At 39.3% G+C, this 17521-nt stretch overlaps 1 protein-coding gene across 2 annotated transcripts in view; it reads left to right on the top strand.

Annotated features, from left to right (window-relative positions):
* RASGEF1B (RasGEF domain family member 1B) overlaps positions 1-17521 on the top strand; it is a 634161-nt gene that overhangs the window by 212417 nt on the left and 404223 nt on the right. For both annotated transcript variants that reach the window (XM_037739153.1, XM_017530206.2), the window contains exon 3: positions 11764-11817. In XM_037739153.1, the coding sequence (XP_037595081.1) occupies positions 11764-11817 (54 nt within the window). The remainder of the gene's footprint in view (positions 1-11763; positions 11818-17521) is intronic.

Raw genomic sequence — 17521 nt, 5'->3', positions numbered from 1 at the left:
AAAGATAGTGACCATTTGCCCTTGTTTACCTCAGAAGGCCCTCTGGCTGCTCACACTTTTGTGTGTGGTATGCATCTTCTTGTCCTCTTTACTGATTCCATCTGAAGATGTGGTGATTGGCAGGCTTATGTGTTTGTTTCCACCCCAGTGTGGACTCCATGACTCAGAATTGGTTGATCATCATTCTGGCTTTAGTGTTAATATTTATTTCTGGAAGAGTAAGAAAGAGCTAAATCTTTCAAGTTTTCAATACTATTACTTTATGCAATGTATTTAAAACTTATGATATTTATCTCATCCTCATAATAAACTTCCAGGTGGGCAGAAAAAAAATATTATGCTCCTTTGAAGACTGAATGTGGTGATTCAGTCAAATTTATGAGAATAGTTGGTGGAACCAGGACTATAGTGAGGTTTTTCTGATTCCTAAATCTGTACCCAGGGGTAGACAAACTGGAGCTTGCAGGCCAAATCTGGCCCATTGCCTGTTATTTTTATTTTTATTTTTTTAATGGTCTGTGAGCTAAGAGTGGTTTTCTCATTTTTAAATAGTTGTAAAAGAAAACAAAAAAAAAGTGTATAATATTTCATGACACATGAAAATTATATGAAATTCAAATATCAGTGTCTATAAGGCTTTATGAGAACATGGCCAAGATTATTCATTCACATATTGTCTGTACATCCTGTCAAGCTACACAGACAGAGTTGAGTAGTTGTGACAGAGACCTTATGGACCTCAAAGCCTAAATTATTTACTACCTGGCCCTTTACGGCAAAAGCTTACCAACCACTGAAATAGATCAATAGAGAACCCAGTACTGTACTCCCTGTATTAGTTTGCTGGGATTGCTGGAAAATGTACTGCAAACTGGGAGGCTTAAAATATCAGAAACTTATCGTCTCGTAGTTCTGGGGTCTAGATGTCAAAAATCAAGGTGACAGCAGGGCTGGGCTTTCTCTGGGACCCTGGGCAGAATTCTCCCTCGCCTCCGTCCTGGCTCCTGGTGGTGGCCATAGTCCTTGGCCTTCTTTGTTTGTAGTTGCATCTGTCTAATCTCTGCTTCTGTCCCAACATGGTTGTCTTCACCTCATTCTCCCTGTGTGTGTGTCTGTGTTTCTATAAATGCCAGTGTTATTGAATTAGGACTCACCCTAATTACTTCAGCTTAACTGGGTCGTCTGCCAAGATCCTATTTCCATATAAGGTCACATTCTCAGGTTCCAGGGATTAGGACATCGGCATCTCTTTTTTAGGGGACACAATTCAACTCATAAGACCCTTTCCACTGCAGTGTGTTATCCTTTTGTTATCATTTGTCTTTTTCTGCCTTCCTTCCCCTGTTCCTCCTTTTTCCTTCTTGCTTGCTCCTTCCTCTTGCCTCCTGTGCCCTATTCACTATACATTTGACAAATGTTTATGACATCCCTACTGTGTTCTCATTCCTATGCCCAACACTGTGCTGAATGAAGTAGAGGGTAGAAAGATGACTAACAGGTGGTCTCTGGTCCTGGTGAGCTTATAGTGCAGTGCACAAGATAAATCACCTGTAGTGAGTTTTGTAAAAGGGGTTTGTATAAAGTACGTTGGAAATTTGGAGGGATCTTAAAGATTTAAATTCCTAAATATTGAGTATTAATATTTTGAAATCATTGATAATCCTATTATTGAATGTACCACGGCTGTGACTCAAAAAATTATAGATGCTAATATACATTGAATTTTAATTTTTATAGATTTAGGAGGTGTAAGTGCAGTTTTCTTACGTGGACATATTGCACAGTGGTGATGTCTGGGGTTTTATTGTGTACCCATCACCCAAATTGTGTGCATTGTACTAATAGGTAGTATTTCATCCTTTAACCCCATCCCTCCCACACTTTGGAGTCTCCAGTGTCTATTATTTCACTCTGTATGTCTGAGTGTACCCATTGTTTAGCTCCCACTTGTAGGTGAGAACGTGTAGTTTTTGGGCCATTTCACTTGGGATAATGGCCTACAGTTCCAGTACAGTTTCCTTACTATTCTTTTAAAGTCAAAATGCATAGAAATGTTCTACTCTCTTCTTAGCTTCAGTTCTTTCAACCCTTCTTCCTTGCAGCATTTACAGTGTCAGACTAGGATATCCTGCATTGAGATGAGAGTCTGAGTAGAGGCTTTGTGCCTGGTTTGTTATATTAGTGTTGATGGCTTTAGAGAGACTTGGTCTGCAGCTTTGTGAGATAGAGCCTATTACCATTCAGTGCCTTTTGTCCAAATATGTTGCTTTTTATTGTGTCTTCTTTGAGGCTCTTTGTTGCCCTGCTCTCTCCTCCTGGCACTAATTGGCCACATTCAAACACTGTTGTGAAGTGCAAGAAATGTGTTTTGACAGCTTCCTGTCTTCTAGCCCCAGAGCTTAGTGTCCTGCTGGTCTCACAGGAACCTCCTTGCCAGGGTCAGGGGTACTTATTAGTTAAGAAAATGTGGGCAAATCACTTAATCTGTTTCTTAGTGTCCTAAAATGAAATTAAAAACTACTTTATAAGATTTTTTGGAAGTTCAACAATGTGTGTTGGCTGGCACAGTGGCTAATCCTGTAATCTCAACACTTTGGGAAGCTGAGGTGGGCGGATCACCTGAGGTCAGGAGTTCGAGACCAGTCTGGACAATATAGTGAAACCCCATCTCTACTAAAAATACAAAAATTAGCCAGACATGGTGGCTGGTGGCTATAATTCCAGCTACTCCAAAGGCTGAGGCAGGAGAAGTGCTTGAACCTAGGAGGCAGAGCTTACAGTGAGTCAAGATCACGCCATTGCACTCCAGACTGGGTGACAAGAGCAAGACTCTGTCTCACAAAAAAAAGGGGGGTGTCAAGGGGCTTTAGAAATGGAAAGTGTTATAAAAATGTCAGGAGGTGTCATTGGGATTGTTACTAATTAAAAGTATGCTCTGGAAATTCCAGAGACATTTTCTTGTTTTGTGAGTCATAAAAAGTGTAGTTATCATCGGTGTTAACTTACTTTAGGTATAGCTTAAACTACTGGCTCTCAAAGTAAGGTTCCAAGACTGGGAGCATCAGCCATACCTAGGAATGTGTTAGAAATGCATATTCTTTGGCATCATCCCATCCCTTGTAAGTTGAAACCTCCAGGGGAGGAGCTTAGCAATCTGTGATTTAATAAGCTTTCCAGGTGATTCTTATGCCTCTAAAGTTTGCGCTCCATTGGCTTAGATAAAGCTTTGCCTAGCTGGGTATGGGTAGGCTCTGATGTGCTGATGTTTTTCCAAGTGAGCTTCCTTTCCTATATGGAAGGAGTTCTGTAGGCATAAATGTGTGCCTCTAGGATTGAGCTGTCATAACATGCCTGCCACCAATGTTTGGCATTTTTCAGCATAGGAATAGATTCTAGGATTGTAGGTTCTTGAAGCAACCATTTGCTAAACATAAATGAATCAAGGATTATGGTAGGGGTTTAGAAAGGGGGTTTTAAGGTGCTCCCTAAATGAGAAAATAACAGTTGGATGAGATGGTTCATAAACTATTCCGTGAAATTCAACAGAGCTGCTCTGAGCTTGGTTCCTGTTCTGGCTACTTCTGAATACCAGGTTTTTGTCTTTTTTTTTTTTTTAAACACCTTTAGTCTTCCTCACATGAACACCCATCTGTTAATCAGACTGGTGCCTACCCCTGCTCTGCCAGGTCTGAGAAAAAACTGGGTGTTCACTGCATACCCTGTATTTCCCATCATGCCCTTGGATTGCAGCCATGCCATGTCTGTTATGATAGATGGAAAGTAGTTACTAAATGAAGTGAAAAACAGAGTGGTACATTTAATGAAGGTGGAAAAGAAGAAGTCGTGGGAAAAACAGTAGGAGGATCGTGGTGCTGTCATGTTGATTCACAAGGGCCAGGGACATGTGGTAGGTATTCAATAGATGGGTATTGAATGAATAAAGGAGGAATGAATTTGGAGTTTGGGGAGCTAACCAAGCTACTTAACTTCTGAATATCTATCTTATCCCAGATGAACAGACATTATGCCTTGATTGAGTGAACTATTAGATATGTTTAGTTTTAAATGCAGACATAAATAGATTTGATCTTTCAGTAGTTTGAATTTCCTCCCATCAGCTTGCCCTTAATTATCCACAAGTGTTCCAAGCCTTCATTAGCTAAATAGGATGCAGATGATGGTCATTAGTCTGAGATATAAATCCTGCTGGCACATTCAATGGCTTTTCACTTGGTTAATTGAAATTTTCAGTATTGATGGACTACAAGAAAACACTGTAATTTTATCATTTATTTGGTGGTATGTTTTTTTCTTTTGGCTGGTGTTTTATAGTTATGCAGATTTTCTTTTCTTTTTTCTTTTTCTTAATGTGAGGCCAGGTATTGTGGCTCATGCCTGTAATCCCAGCACTTTGGGAGGCCAAAGTGGGCCAATCATGAGGTCAGGAGATCAACACGATCCTGGCCAACATGGTAAAACCCCGTCTCTACTAAAAACACAAAAAAATTAGCTGGGCGTGGTGGCACATGCCTGTAGTCCCAGCTACTTGGGCGGCTGAGGCAGGAGAATTGCTTGAACCCAGGAGGCAGAGATTTCAGTGAGTAGAGATTGCAGTGAGTCAAGATTGCCCCACTGCACTACAGCCTGGGTGACAGTGTGAGACTGTCTCAAAAAAAAAAAAAAAAAAAAATGTGAATGCCACACTTTGCCTGCAGGGAATACCACTGTATCCAGTGTATATATATTAATACTAGTCTACTAAAGCATGAAGACCTAATGGAAATTCATATTTTGTCTAGAAATCCTACATTTGGATGGCTAAACTAAGAAGGCATCCAAGTAGTGTGCACTTTGGGAACTCACTGATTCAAGTGTAAGAGAATTCCAAATTGTTAGTAATGTGATAGGTCTAGTCTTGACATCCACCAATGAGTAAGAAATCATCCATTGTGTCTATGAGGTGCAAGTTGCAGGTATCAAGTGGAGATGCATTATGCAGATATCATTCCTTTAACTGTTTCTTAGCTTTCAACTATATTTGGCCATTCATCAGACCTGCTGGGCCTCTGTCTGGTGGTATCTGGCTGAGAGTGAAAAATACACCCAAACACATACATACATAAAGGAACAAATAATACTTGAGATACACACCTTGAAATAAAATTTCATAATATTGCTATCTTAGAGATTCAGTTTCTGAATTTCTTAAATTTTATAATTCAATACTTAAGCAATTCTCTTGCACATGATTGTTCCAGTTTAATCAAGTGTCAGATGTTTGCTGTTTTAAAAATGTAAATCTTAGTTATAAGTATTACATAACAGAAATTGACTCAGTCGAGATAGATTTATTTCTGTTTCTTTCTCTAAATGGAGTTTAATGGGAATAAACAGCATTATAATAACTCTCAGAGGTAAACTCTCCCCTAAAAAGGAGTATAGGACATATGGATTTCACTGGTTGCAGTGGCTCACACTGGCAATCAAAAGTGCTCAGCACTTTGGAAGTCTGAGGTGAGAGGATCACTTGGCCCAGGAGTTGTAGACTAGCCTGGGCAACATAGTGAGACTCCATCTCTACAAATTTTTTAAAAAAAGACTAGCCAGGCATGGTGGTGCATGCCTCTGGTCCCAGCTACTTGGGAGGCTGAGGTGGGAGGATTGCTTGAGCTCGGGAGATCAAGGGTGCAATGAGCCATGATTGAGCCACTGCACTTCATTCTGGATGACAGAATGAGACTCTGTCTCAAAATAAACAAATTAATTCATATTTAGAAAGGATATATGAGATCTCTTTTCAGTGCTCAATCACTTTGCAAAAACATTCCTATCAGTGAGAATTGGGTAAGCAGTACACCTTCTGGAAGTCTCTTTTGGTAGGCTAGACTAAATGAACCACCAATTATTGATCTCCTATCTGTGGGCTCTCTGGCCAAGGACTTATTAGGGACAGTTTTTTGTTTGTTTGTTTTTAATCCCAGTTCACTTTTTGTTTTAGGTCAGTTTTCCCTTTCTGCCCACTTGGAATATTTCTACAAACAATTATTAATGTTAATTTAGGGAAGATATGTTGAAATACCTGCCTTCTAAATTAACCACTAATGTGTCTCAAAGTCAAATGTAAAGGCATTTTATAAATTAGGCTTTTGCGAATCACCCGTTGTCATGGTTAACTTTATGTGTCAACTTGACTGGGCTAAGGGATGCCCTGATCGCTGGTAAAATGTTATTTCTAGCTATAGAAGTTGTTTCTGGAAGAGATGAATATTTGAATCAGAAGATTGCATGAAGAAGATCTGCCCTCACCAAGGTGGGTGGGCATCCTTCAATCCATTGAAGGCCCAAATAGAACACAAATGTACAGGAAGGGGGAATTGGTTTCTGTTTGGGCTGGCACATCTGTCTTCTCCAGCCCTCAGATGTTGGAGCTTCTGATTCTTGGGCCTTCAGACTTTATGCCAGTGGTTTCTCTCCCTCTGTCTCTGGGTTCTCAGGCCTCCGGGCTGCGGCTGAATTACATCACTGACTTTCCTCTGTCTCTAGTCTGTAGATGGCAGATTGTGGGACTTCTCAGCTGCCCTGATCATACAAACAAATTCTCATAATAGATCTCCTCTTATATATCTCTATATATCCTGTTGGTTCTGTTTCTCTGGAGAACCCAAATACATCTGTGAAATTCTCTTCACCTCTGTAGATAATCAGGAGCCGACCATGTTATTTAGTCAGATATGTTCTTTTGTCAGAGGATAGAGGAAGTAGGTAGTATGCTCATTGATTTCCAAACAATGTGTCTGATAAAATCTGGCCCATTTTCTTCAAATTAGCTGAGGCTCTCATGACCTAAAAGGAAATGAATATGGGTTTCCTCGTTTCATAGTGAAGAATTCAAGACCCCAATGCCAGTGATCCACCTTAAGCTCACAAGGAGGTCTGTTAAGAAGGGATAGGAATTAGGTCCTAGACGCCTGAGCAAATTTGCTTTTCTGTCCAAAGGCTCTATCATAAAAGGCCAACAAGATTTTAGCTATAATATGGGGTCATGTTCAACTAGAGTAAATCAGCCACAGCCAGGATCTGCCCTTGGTAAAAGTGTGTCAAAGTAAAGTAGATTGTAGTAGACTTGGTGATGCTGTGCACAGAGCTCCCTGCTGCCAGGAGTCCTGCCAGCTCCTGCCCTCAGTTCTCAGCCCTCCCAGGAAGTTGATCTTGGCTGGAAACAGTCATGTTGCCCAGGATCATGCTGCCTTCCCAGGGCAGCCCTCTGTCTCACTCCGGCTTGGGATGAGTTTACCCAGCTTCTAAGCTCTCCATTTCGTTGGATGAGATCTTTGTTGAGTCTGCACCATGGTCCAACTTGTTTATCTTCTCCATCCCACATCCTTTCATATCCTTCTATAAACAGTGATCTCAGGAATACTTTCTAATAAACCTTCTGCTTGCTAATTTCCAACTCACAGTCTGCTTTTTAGGGAACCTAACCTGTGACCTGTGTCTTTAGATCGCTTACCATCACTATGAGTGTCCAATATCCTCATGACCTAAGTCTTCATTTCTCACCTATCAAAATCTGCCATTGAAATTATTAAAAAAACAGGCCGGGTATGGTGGCTCACGCCTGTAATCCCAACACTGGGGAGGCCTAGGTGGGGGGGTCACCTGAGGTCAGGAGTTCGAGACCAGCCTGGCCAACATAGTGAACCCTGTCTGTACTAAAAATACAAACATTAGCCAGACGTGGTGGCAGGTGCCTGTAATCCCAGCTATGTGGGAGGCTGAGGCAGAAGAATCACTTGAACCCAGGAGATGGAGGTTGCAGTGAGCCAAGATCATGCCACTGCTCTCCAGCCTGGGCAACAGAGCGAGACTCCATCTCAAAAAAAATAAAAAAAAGAAATCATTTTAAAAAACCCCAGAAAACTCCAAGGTATAAAAATATGCTTTTGGAAAGCATCTGATAAACTCATTCCCTTTCAGGTGTAATAGACCAATGAACTATAATACATGAAGTATCCAATTTTCCCTTCTACAGGTGACCCCCTCCCCCGACATACCTTAACATCCCTCATGAGTTTGTCTATTATGAATCAAAGTCTTATAAACAGAGCTCTAATAGGTGAAATTTCAGATATTACTATATAAATGGTCAAAAGAGAGGTCTCACCTATCTAAATTCTTTTTGGGAAATTGCTAAAACTGTCTGTGTATAATATTGTTCACTTCATGCTAGTCACTCCACTAACAAGGTTAGGAGTCAGTGCTCTAAAAAAGTCACTGTGCTTTATTGTGCTTGTGCTCCTGTGACAAACCCAGCATCATGCCAACTTTGGTGGAGGTGACTCATTAGGAGTTTCCTCTTTAGTAGAAAAATGTTGATGCAATCGTCAAGAAAGTCACAGCATGGCCAAGTCACCGTGTTTTGAGTCTTTCATTTTTAGTAATTAAAGTGAACATGTTATTGGAAGGTTTAGAAAGCCCACCCAAGGTCACTCACAATAGCTGCAATTAGTAAACTGGAATGCCAGTTAAAGTCTTTTGAAGTGGAGAATGAAATGAGACTGACCAAGCGTATACGTAAATTCCCCTTAGAAAATGGCTTGAGTAAGGAGATGGACTCTCATTGAACTGTGCCATCCCTCTTCCACACTCATTCCACGTATTGAGATTTTGCATACTTTGCCCTTTGGCTAAAGTGTTTTCTCTCTACAAATGTAGCATTTAAAATTACTTACATTAATTTTTTTAACTGAAGCTAATTTCACTCATCTCTGACTCTAAATTTTCCTTCAAACATGTTTCTTATGTTACCTGAGACTGTTCTCAAAGGTTGAATGGTATTGTTTAATTGAAGATCATTTCCCCTGAGGCTGTGGCACTAATGTCTGAATTTTTAGACATGTTCCTTAATTTACTCTCCGCAGGGTGGCGGTGCTGGTGCGTTTAAGCTTACTTAAAAATGCAGTTATGGTCTCTTGAGTTGCCCCCACATGGAGTCTTCAGTAGCTGGAGATTGGGTCCTCCCTATGTTCTGAGTCCCATTTCAGACAGAGAATGAAACTCGAATTCAGGTTTGAGAAGATAAATTTTCACCACCGGACTTGTGTTTTCTAGAAAAAATTTTAGTTGCATTAGCCAGGGAATCAGGGTCATTTCTATAACTAGCCCCATATAAACTATAACTGGTATAGACCAGTTTCCTCAAATGTGGGCAGCTTTGTCCCCTAGAGAACATTTAGCAAGATCTGGAGACATTTTTATTTGTCACAGCTGAGGTAGGTAGAGATTGTCACTAGCATCTGGTAGGTAGAGGCCACACATATCGCAAAACCTCCTACAGTGCACGGTGTGCTTCCGCATGCCCTCGAAACAGAGTTATCTAGTCCAAAAACATTCACAGGGCCATCACTGAAAAAGCCTAGTTCAGCCAAACCAAGCAGATCATAGACAACAGCTTTATGCTAAATAGAGAGAAGATGTATTTTATCATTATTTAGAAGTCTTCTATCTCTCTTCTTTCCTATGTCCCTGAGCTTCACTTTATAGCTGTTATGTGTAAGGCTGCTTTTCTAGTGCGGTGCTTCCAAAGCAGTGTTTGGGGATAAGGATTGCAGTTTTCCAGATGTTATTTTCTTTTGCATCTATTCAGTACGTGTTTATTGGTTATCTTCTTTGTGCCAGGCACTGGGCTAGGTAATGGGACTAATGCAATGACCAAGACTCAGTGGGGCTTTACCTTCCTGGAGAAGAAACCTGGGAATCAACACCGAGGCCTCTCTCATGACACAGTGCTCATGTGTACAAACCAGTAAAGATGATGAAAAGTCATGAGGAAGACATCTGGTGGGAAGGTTGTGGGTGGGGTGGTTCATGGTGGCATGTGGAGAGCTGCCTGGCTCTTTGGCTGTTCCTCTCTGTCCTGGCCTAGTCTTTGAACAGTCAGCAAGAATACTACTTCTTACATCCCCATGCAGTACAGAAATGAGAGAAACTAAGATATACCTGGCAGCACAAAGAGCAAGAGGATATGAAATTTGCAGGGCTATGCCTGTCCTTTCACCACCTGTGTGTCAGGGCTGAACTTAGGTCAACAGGATAGATCATAATAAGAATACATCATGTGCCTTCATTCTCTTTCAGCGAAGATGACTGCTTCTCGATGGAAACCATTTTCTTCTTTTTAATTTGTTTTGACAATTCTGCTATTTGTGCCTATTTTTTGTGGACTTTTCATCTTGTACTTTTTGTCTTTTGCCTTTGTTCTTTTCTTCTGCCATGAGAATTCTTCCCTTCTGTTTTTCCTTTTTAATTCAAACTTTCTCAGTAACATTTATCCCTTCGCTCTCAAATGAAATAAAAATGGCCGGCAAACCAAACTTGAGGATTACATCTAACCTAAACATTGAACCTAATTTTTTAAATTAAAGATGCATTTTTGTAATTCTGTCTTTTCTGTCAACTGCATGTTGTTTTGAACCGGAATATGTGCTGACTTAGATCCTTGGCTTTCTCATATGCTTATTGCAAAACAAATTAACTAACTAACAAAAAACAAAGCAAACCAAACCTTAGGTGAGGTGGTTAATATTTTTAAGATGTTATATGAGAAGAGAGTGGGAGAAAGTTTATATACGTTAGATTTTTCCAGCCATATGCAAGCATGTTTATTGCAGCATACTTTGTAATAGCAAACAAAAGAAAACAAACAAAAAACAGCAACATAAAAGAACCAAAACCTGTTGATCAATAAAGGAAAGCATAAAAATGTGATATATTCATATTATGAAATGTTCTGTAGGTATTAACAAAAATGAATCAATCTGCATGGGCTGAACTGGAAAGATGTTAATGTATTCTTAATTAAGATGGTATGATCATAAGAATGAGACTTCTATGTAGTATGTACACACATATTTGCATGGGAATAGAGAAAGTGTGGAAGGATGAATACAAATGTATATTATTGGTTACCTCAGGAGGATAAGGGTATAAAAGAGACTAACTCATTAAGAATAAGTATTTGTTTTATAATTAAAGGAAATGTAGAAAACGTTTACTGAAAAAAATCTCAATACTGTTTGTATGGCTGACCATGGCTATGGATTTATTCATAGGATTGTCCACAGGGAACACACTTGCATATAAATCCCTATGGCCTTGAATGCTGCAGTGCCTTTTCAGTGGTTCATCAGGCCAAGAAAATATACGTACAAATGTGCAAGAAGTCAACCACAGGGAGAGTGAGTGCATTAAAGAAGATAGATATTAAAGGAGATAGTAAGCCCTGGTATTGTTCAGACTCACAAATCTCTTACATAGGCAGAAGATCCACTCCCACTTGGGCTTATAACAGGTGTCATTTGAAAGATTGGGCACAGCTGATTCTAACGTTATGTCCATATCTCTTCAAGATAGAAGATCATGTGTGGTTGGAGGTGGGTTCTGGAGTCAGGTGGCTTTGCTTCCTGACCTAACTATGTCCAAGGTACATAGCAATTAACCTAATTGTGCTTTTGTTACGTTGTTTGTAAAATGAAGATAACTAAGAGTCCTTACCTCACTGAATGGTTGTTGGTTCATAATGAATGTTTCAAGTTGTGTAGAGTAGCTTTGGGAATAGTAAAGCGCAGACAGATTTTAAAATTCAGAGAAATCAGTTGGGGGCACAGAAGGTAGTGCCTTCCTTGGATTGGAAATGAACAGGGAAGGGTCAATATCATTATATGTTGACAATTCTAAAGTGTTTTCCATCTTCCTATTTTGTAGACCACCATTTTCAGCACATTGGCCAGTGAGAAGTCCTTATCTGACTGCAAAAAGGTAAGTCAGCATCCAAGAATTCCAGCATGCTGTCAGAGCAATAAAGGCTTCACAGTTGGTGATACTTGAATGAAAAGCTGTGGTATCAGTGGGAATGTTCTGATGGAATATTATGGCTCTTTTTTTAGAGGTGGAAATGCAAATGGTTCACTTTAAGGATGTGGGAAACTCCGTTATTGTTCAACAGCATTTCGTTATAGAGGAGCTCTGGTTCCATATATTTCTATCTCACTATTATCTGACATTTTATCCTGCCAGATGAACATTAGGGGAGGTCAGGGAATGCTGTATAAACTGCATTGCAGGCTTTTATATATTTATTTGCAAACTTAAATCTAATAAATGTAAACCTAATACAATGTAAAAATAATTTTTTATTTTGAAAGCTGATCATATAGCATAAAAATCTGGTTTGGATTCACCACAGTTAAGCTTGAGAAGCTGTCATGCTTTGCAAAAGGATTAGCTTCACTAGCATTTGATAGAAGACATCCCTATAATAGATCAAGTTTGAAGACTGCCTGCTATAGCCTCATGTCTAGTTCCTGGCTTTTGCAGGCCAGGGGTCATGTTTATCCACTTCTTTAATCTCAGATTTAGCTAGATATTCTCCTTTTGAGGTGAAGAGAAGTAGCTTCATAGTCCAAATAACTCAAATTCTTTGACACTATCTATTGATACAGAAAACCAGGTGTATATAGACTTGACCTGTGCATAATATATGATTCTTTGGCATTTATTAGAATTTCACATTATGGCACTGTCTGCTATGCAGTTTCTGTTTCTAATGTTGCTTGATATGGAAGTAGGTAGCAGGGTTACCTTTAAAGGTAGTGTGAGGGCCTGCTGCTCTAAGTACCATTCATTTCATTATTTTGATCATTTTAAAATCTGTTTTATTAAATCTCCATCTTAGTTGAATTATGCTACATTTGTTTTGTTCTCTGAAATGGGTTGTGTGATGCCTGAGAATGGAGACCATGTATTATTTTTAGAATTATAGATCTTAAAGAATGAAGGAATTCTCTGGGACCTCTAAACTCACCTTTCTACTGGGGTGGGATTGCCATTGACATTATTTATGGATGGACCTCTACCCCTCAACTGAATATTCTATTGACAGGGAACCCAATGACACATAGTCAGTCTCACTATGTGCACTAGTGAGACAATCCAAAGTGTTAGAAAGTTCTTTATTCTACTGAACCAATAGCTGCCTCCTTTAGATTTCTTCCTATATATTTAAGTATGAAGCCAGTTAAAATATTTTTCTGAATCTCCTTTTTGCCTCATCTCCAGGCTAACAATTTTCCTTTTTTCATTTCAATGGGACATTGATATGATTGATTTCCAAGAGCATGGACTATGAGATCACGTTGTCTGGTTTTGAAACCTGGCTCTGCCACTCACTACTTATGTGATTTTGGGTTGGTTGTATAGCCTATTGGTTCCTTATTTTTATCATCTGCAAAATGGGTACAATAATTGTACCTATCTTATATAGTATATAAATTTATATATATATATATATATATATATATATATATATAATGATTACAGAATTATGCGACACGTAGTGAATGTTATATTGCCAGTATTATTATTGCCTCTAGACAAGGTTATCCTTTGTGTTTTGTTTTGTTTTTTTGCTCACACAATCTTTGTTATTGATGTCAAGAATTGTGTGTTATCTCCAGTTGGGATCTGCCTGGGATAAAGCATCATGGGACATATCACTCTACATTCAACAAGCTCTGTTTATACACCTGGTGTATGCCAGGTACATTGTAAGGTATGGGCTATGATGCGAAGCAAGCTATAGCTTTTATTAAGTGTAGTACTACTGCAGTGTAAGATGGCATCAGTTTCTACAATATGAGCCAAATCTTTCTGTTGGCTATGTGAAGTTTGAAGTCCTTGCCTTAAGGCATTTTCACATTAGCTGCTTTCTTTTATATTTTAACAGGACTTTCTTTTATATTTATGTAAATGATTCCTTGAATATGAACATAGGACATTTAGCTATTCCTATTAGTTTTTAAAATTTTGATCAGGGGCCAGCCATGGTGGCTTACTCCTGTAATCCCAGCACTTTTGGAGGCCAAGGTGGGCAGATCACCTGATGTCGGGAGTTCGAGACCAGCCTGACCAACATGGAGAAATCCAGTCTCTACTAAAAATGCAAAATTAACCGGGCATAGTGGTGCATGCCTGTAATCCCAGCTACTCAGGAGGCTGAGACAGGAGAATCACTTGAACCTGGGAGGCAGAGGTTGTGGTGAGCTGGGATTGTGCCTTCACACTCCAGCCTGGGCAACAAGAGCCAAACTCCGTCTTAAAAAAAGAACATTTTTTTTGATCAATCAGTTTTCTGAATTACCTAGAAATTTTTACCCAGATTATTCACTATTTCTCCCAGTTTGATGTCATGCACAAATCAGCATAGCATAGTCAATTTCTATAACTTCAATTTTATCCATCTAATCAGTTAAGTATTCACAGAACATCTGCTATGTGACATGCATCAGACTATCATGATGAACAAGTCACAAATGCATGATCTTTACCTGAGTAGAACTTATTGATATTCATTAATAAAGTTGAGAGTTCATGGGATCCCAGGAGAACCTAATCCAGGGGTCAGGAAAAATTTCCCTGAAGAAATGGTGTTCAAGCAGCAATCCAAAGAATGAATGAGATTTGGCTGCATGAGCACAAAATGGTGACAGAACAGCAGGTGTGAATATCTACAGGTGAGGGGAAGAACTATAAAAAGTTCGGAGTGCCTGAAAAATTACAATTTGAATTGAAAAGATGAGCAATGAAGGCCTGATACAACAATATTAAGAGTTTAAATTATTCTAAGGGTAATGAGACATTTTTTAAGGGCTTGAATTTGGGAAAGTAAGTGTGTGTGACATATGATTTTTAAGATCACTTGGTTACTGAAGGACAGAAGAAGCAAGATTTAGACGTGAAGTCTAAGTATAAGGCTACTGCTATAATCTAGGCAAGAGATGGCAGTAGCCAGACCAGAATAATAGCAGAGGGGAATCAAGAAACATTTGAGTGTTTCTTAAAATCAACAGTATATGATAGTTTGGATATATGGGAGAGGAAGTAGCTAAGGTCAATTCTTAGATTTCTGACATGGGCCAATGTGAGAATATTGGTGCTATTTTCTGAGACAGGAACTACTAGCAGAGGACCATATTTAGGGAAGAAGTTGAGAGTTCACATTGGTATATATCAATATGTTGGTGTGTGTAAGATCTAGTAAGGATGACTAGCAGACTGCTGGACATTTTGATTTGTAATTGAGGAAAGCATTCTGGGCTGGATATATGGCCCTGAGAGGAATATACATAGAGAGAATAATTGAAAGAGTGGAAATAGATGAGATTTCCTAGAGAGGATATGTAAAGTGAAAAGGAGGAGAGTTTTCAAGAGTCCTGAAGAAAGTTAACATGTAAGAGCTGGGAGAAAACTATGGATATTGGAGGGAAGAAAGAAACTGAGAAGCCACAGAGGTTGGAAGACGCCAGAAGAATGTGATATCTGAGAAGTCAAGTCAATAGTTGTCAATAAAAAAAAGCGGTAGTCATAAGTACCAAAACTGTTGCTAAGTGATTAAGTAAAATAAAGACTGAAAAGTATCCACTGGCTTTCTTAATACCATAGGCTTGATGGTTTTATTGAGATGGAAGTGTTGGACACAGAAGCCAGATTGTAATGGAATTGGGACTTAGCTGGGATAAAAGAAATAAAAATGTCTCCCTGCTTTGATAACTTTCACCCACATGAATTCTATCCCTTCTTCCTTCCTTCCTATTGCAGGGCAAGATGGACTTAGTGGGGATAAAGAAATAAAAATGGTAAAATAGAGTCTTCTAAAAGCAATTTGTTATAAGAGGAAGGAGAGAATTGAGTAGTTGGGTAGGTTTATGGGTTGAGGTAGAGTATTTTACAGTGATGAGACATTTGAGTGTTTAAGTGTTGTTAGAAAGAAAACAGTAGGAAGGGAAAGGGGGATAAGGATCCACAAGGAAGGAGGGGAATATTCTTTGAGTGAGATCATTGAGAAGATTGAAGACTTCCGGTTCTAAAGCACAGAATTACCCCTTTGATGGAGGGACGTATTTTGCCCTGCAATAGGAAAGAAGGAAGAAGGGCTGGAATTTATGTGTTAAGAGTAATGGAAGAGGCCAGGTGCGGTGGCTCATGCTTGTAATCCCAGCACTTTGGGAGGCCGAGGTGGGCAGATCACCTGAGGTCGGGAGTTCAAGACCAGCCTGACCAACATGGAGAAACCCTGTCTCTACTAAAAATACAAAATTAGCTGGGTGTGGTGGTGCATGCCTGTAATTCCGGCTACTCGGGAGGCTGAGGCTTGAACCTGGGAGGCGGAGGTGGCAGTAAGCCAAGATGGCACCATTGCACTCCAGCCTGGGCAACAAGAGCGAAACTCCATCTCAAAGACAAAAAAAAAAGGAGTTATGGAAGCAGGAAACTAAAATGTGGCCATACCATCAGATGACTTTGGTCACTTTTTCTTTTTTTTCTTTTTTTGTAGGGAAGTAGGATATTGTTCAACCTCTTTGAGTCTGTACAACTATATTATCCATTCATGAGGTAGAACATTTACAAAAGAAACATTTAAAGGTGTTTACAGAAATATTATTTGTCTATTTTATGGGCAGAAAAAGAAAGAGGGACTTTGGTAAATATATTATTAATGTCAAGTTATACTATTTTCACAGTATTTATTTAGTCTATTGCTACTCTCCCATAATATTTTACATAGATAGCATCATTCACATAATCAACAATCTCTGGGCAATCTAGTTTGTTCAGACGAGACCTATCTTAAGAAAATTGTTATTGAATCTGTGTCCCAAATAATGAAATATCTTCTGAGCCAAGGATCCATGCTGCTGACTAACTAGAGGTCTTTTCCACCTTGATATCCCACAGACCGTGTCCAGTATACATGATTTTTTTCTACATTCTGAACAGTCTTATCTTACATTCACCACCTTGGTTAATGGCTTCACCATACTTCAATATCATTCCTGGTTTCTCCCTTTCCCTTACTTCTCACATCCAACTAACTGTCAAATCCTGTAAATTTCATTTTGAAACATTCCTGGAATCTCCCTGTCATCTCTTCCCTTTCCTCCTTACCCCCCTTTTAGAAAGGTTCCGACAACTCCCTCCTCACTCTTTCCTTATACCAAGTTTCCCATATCCACTCCATTTTCCAAAACACTATGAAAGTTACTTTCTGGAAAACAAATAAACACATCTGGAAAACAAATAAAGCAAACACATCTGTTTATATCAAACCTGTAAACGAAAAATAAAATTCTAAGGCCTTCCAACCATCTAAAGGGACTTCCTCCTCAGCCAGGGCTCTTAAAACTTAACCTGAAAGACTGGTTCAGGCCATGAAGGGAACTGCTGTGGGACAGGCCTCATTATACCTCTCTGCATTAACATCAACACAGACTTTAAGTCTGATAAGAAACATTTTACAGCATGTTTCCTCTGAAGCTCGCTAGCTAAAAGCTTCATCTGGATGATAAAACTTTGGCCTCTGCCACCTCTTATCGCAACCCAAACATTCCTTTCTATTGATCCCAGGTCTTCAGACAAACTCAATCATCAACCAGAAAATGTTTAAATTTATCTATAGCCTGGAAGC

The sequence above is a fragment of the Cebus imitator genome, unplaced genomic scaffold, assembly GCF_001604975.1.
Source record: "Cebus imitator isolate Cc_AM_T3 unplaced genomic scaffold, Cebus_imitator-1.0 Scaffold64, whole genome shotgun sequence".
Taxonomy (NCBI): Eukaryota; Metazoa; Chordata; class Mammalia; order Primates; family Cebidae; genus Cebus; species Cebus imitator.
Note: the sequence above shows the minus strand (reverse complement) of the source record. Positions and strands in the feature narration are given on the sequence as shown.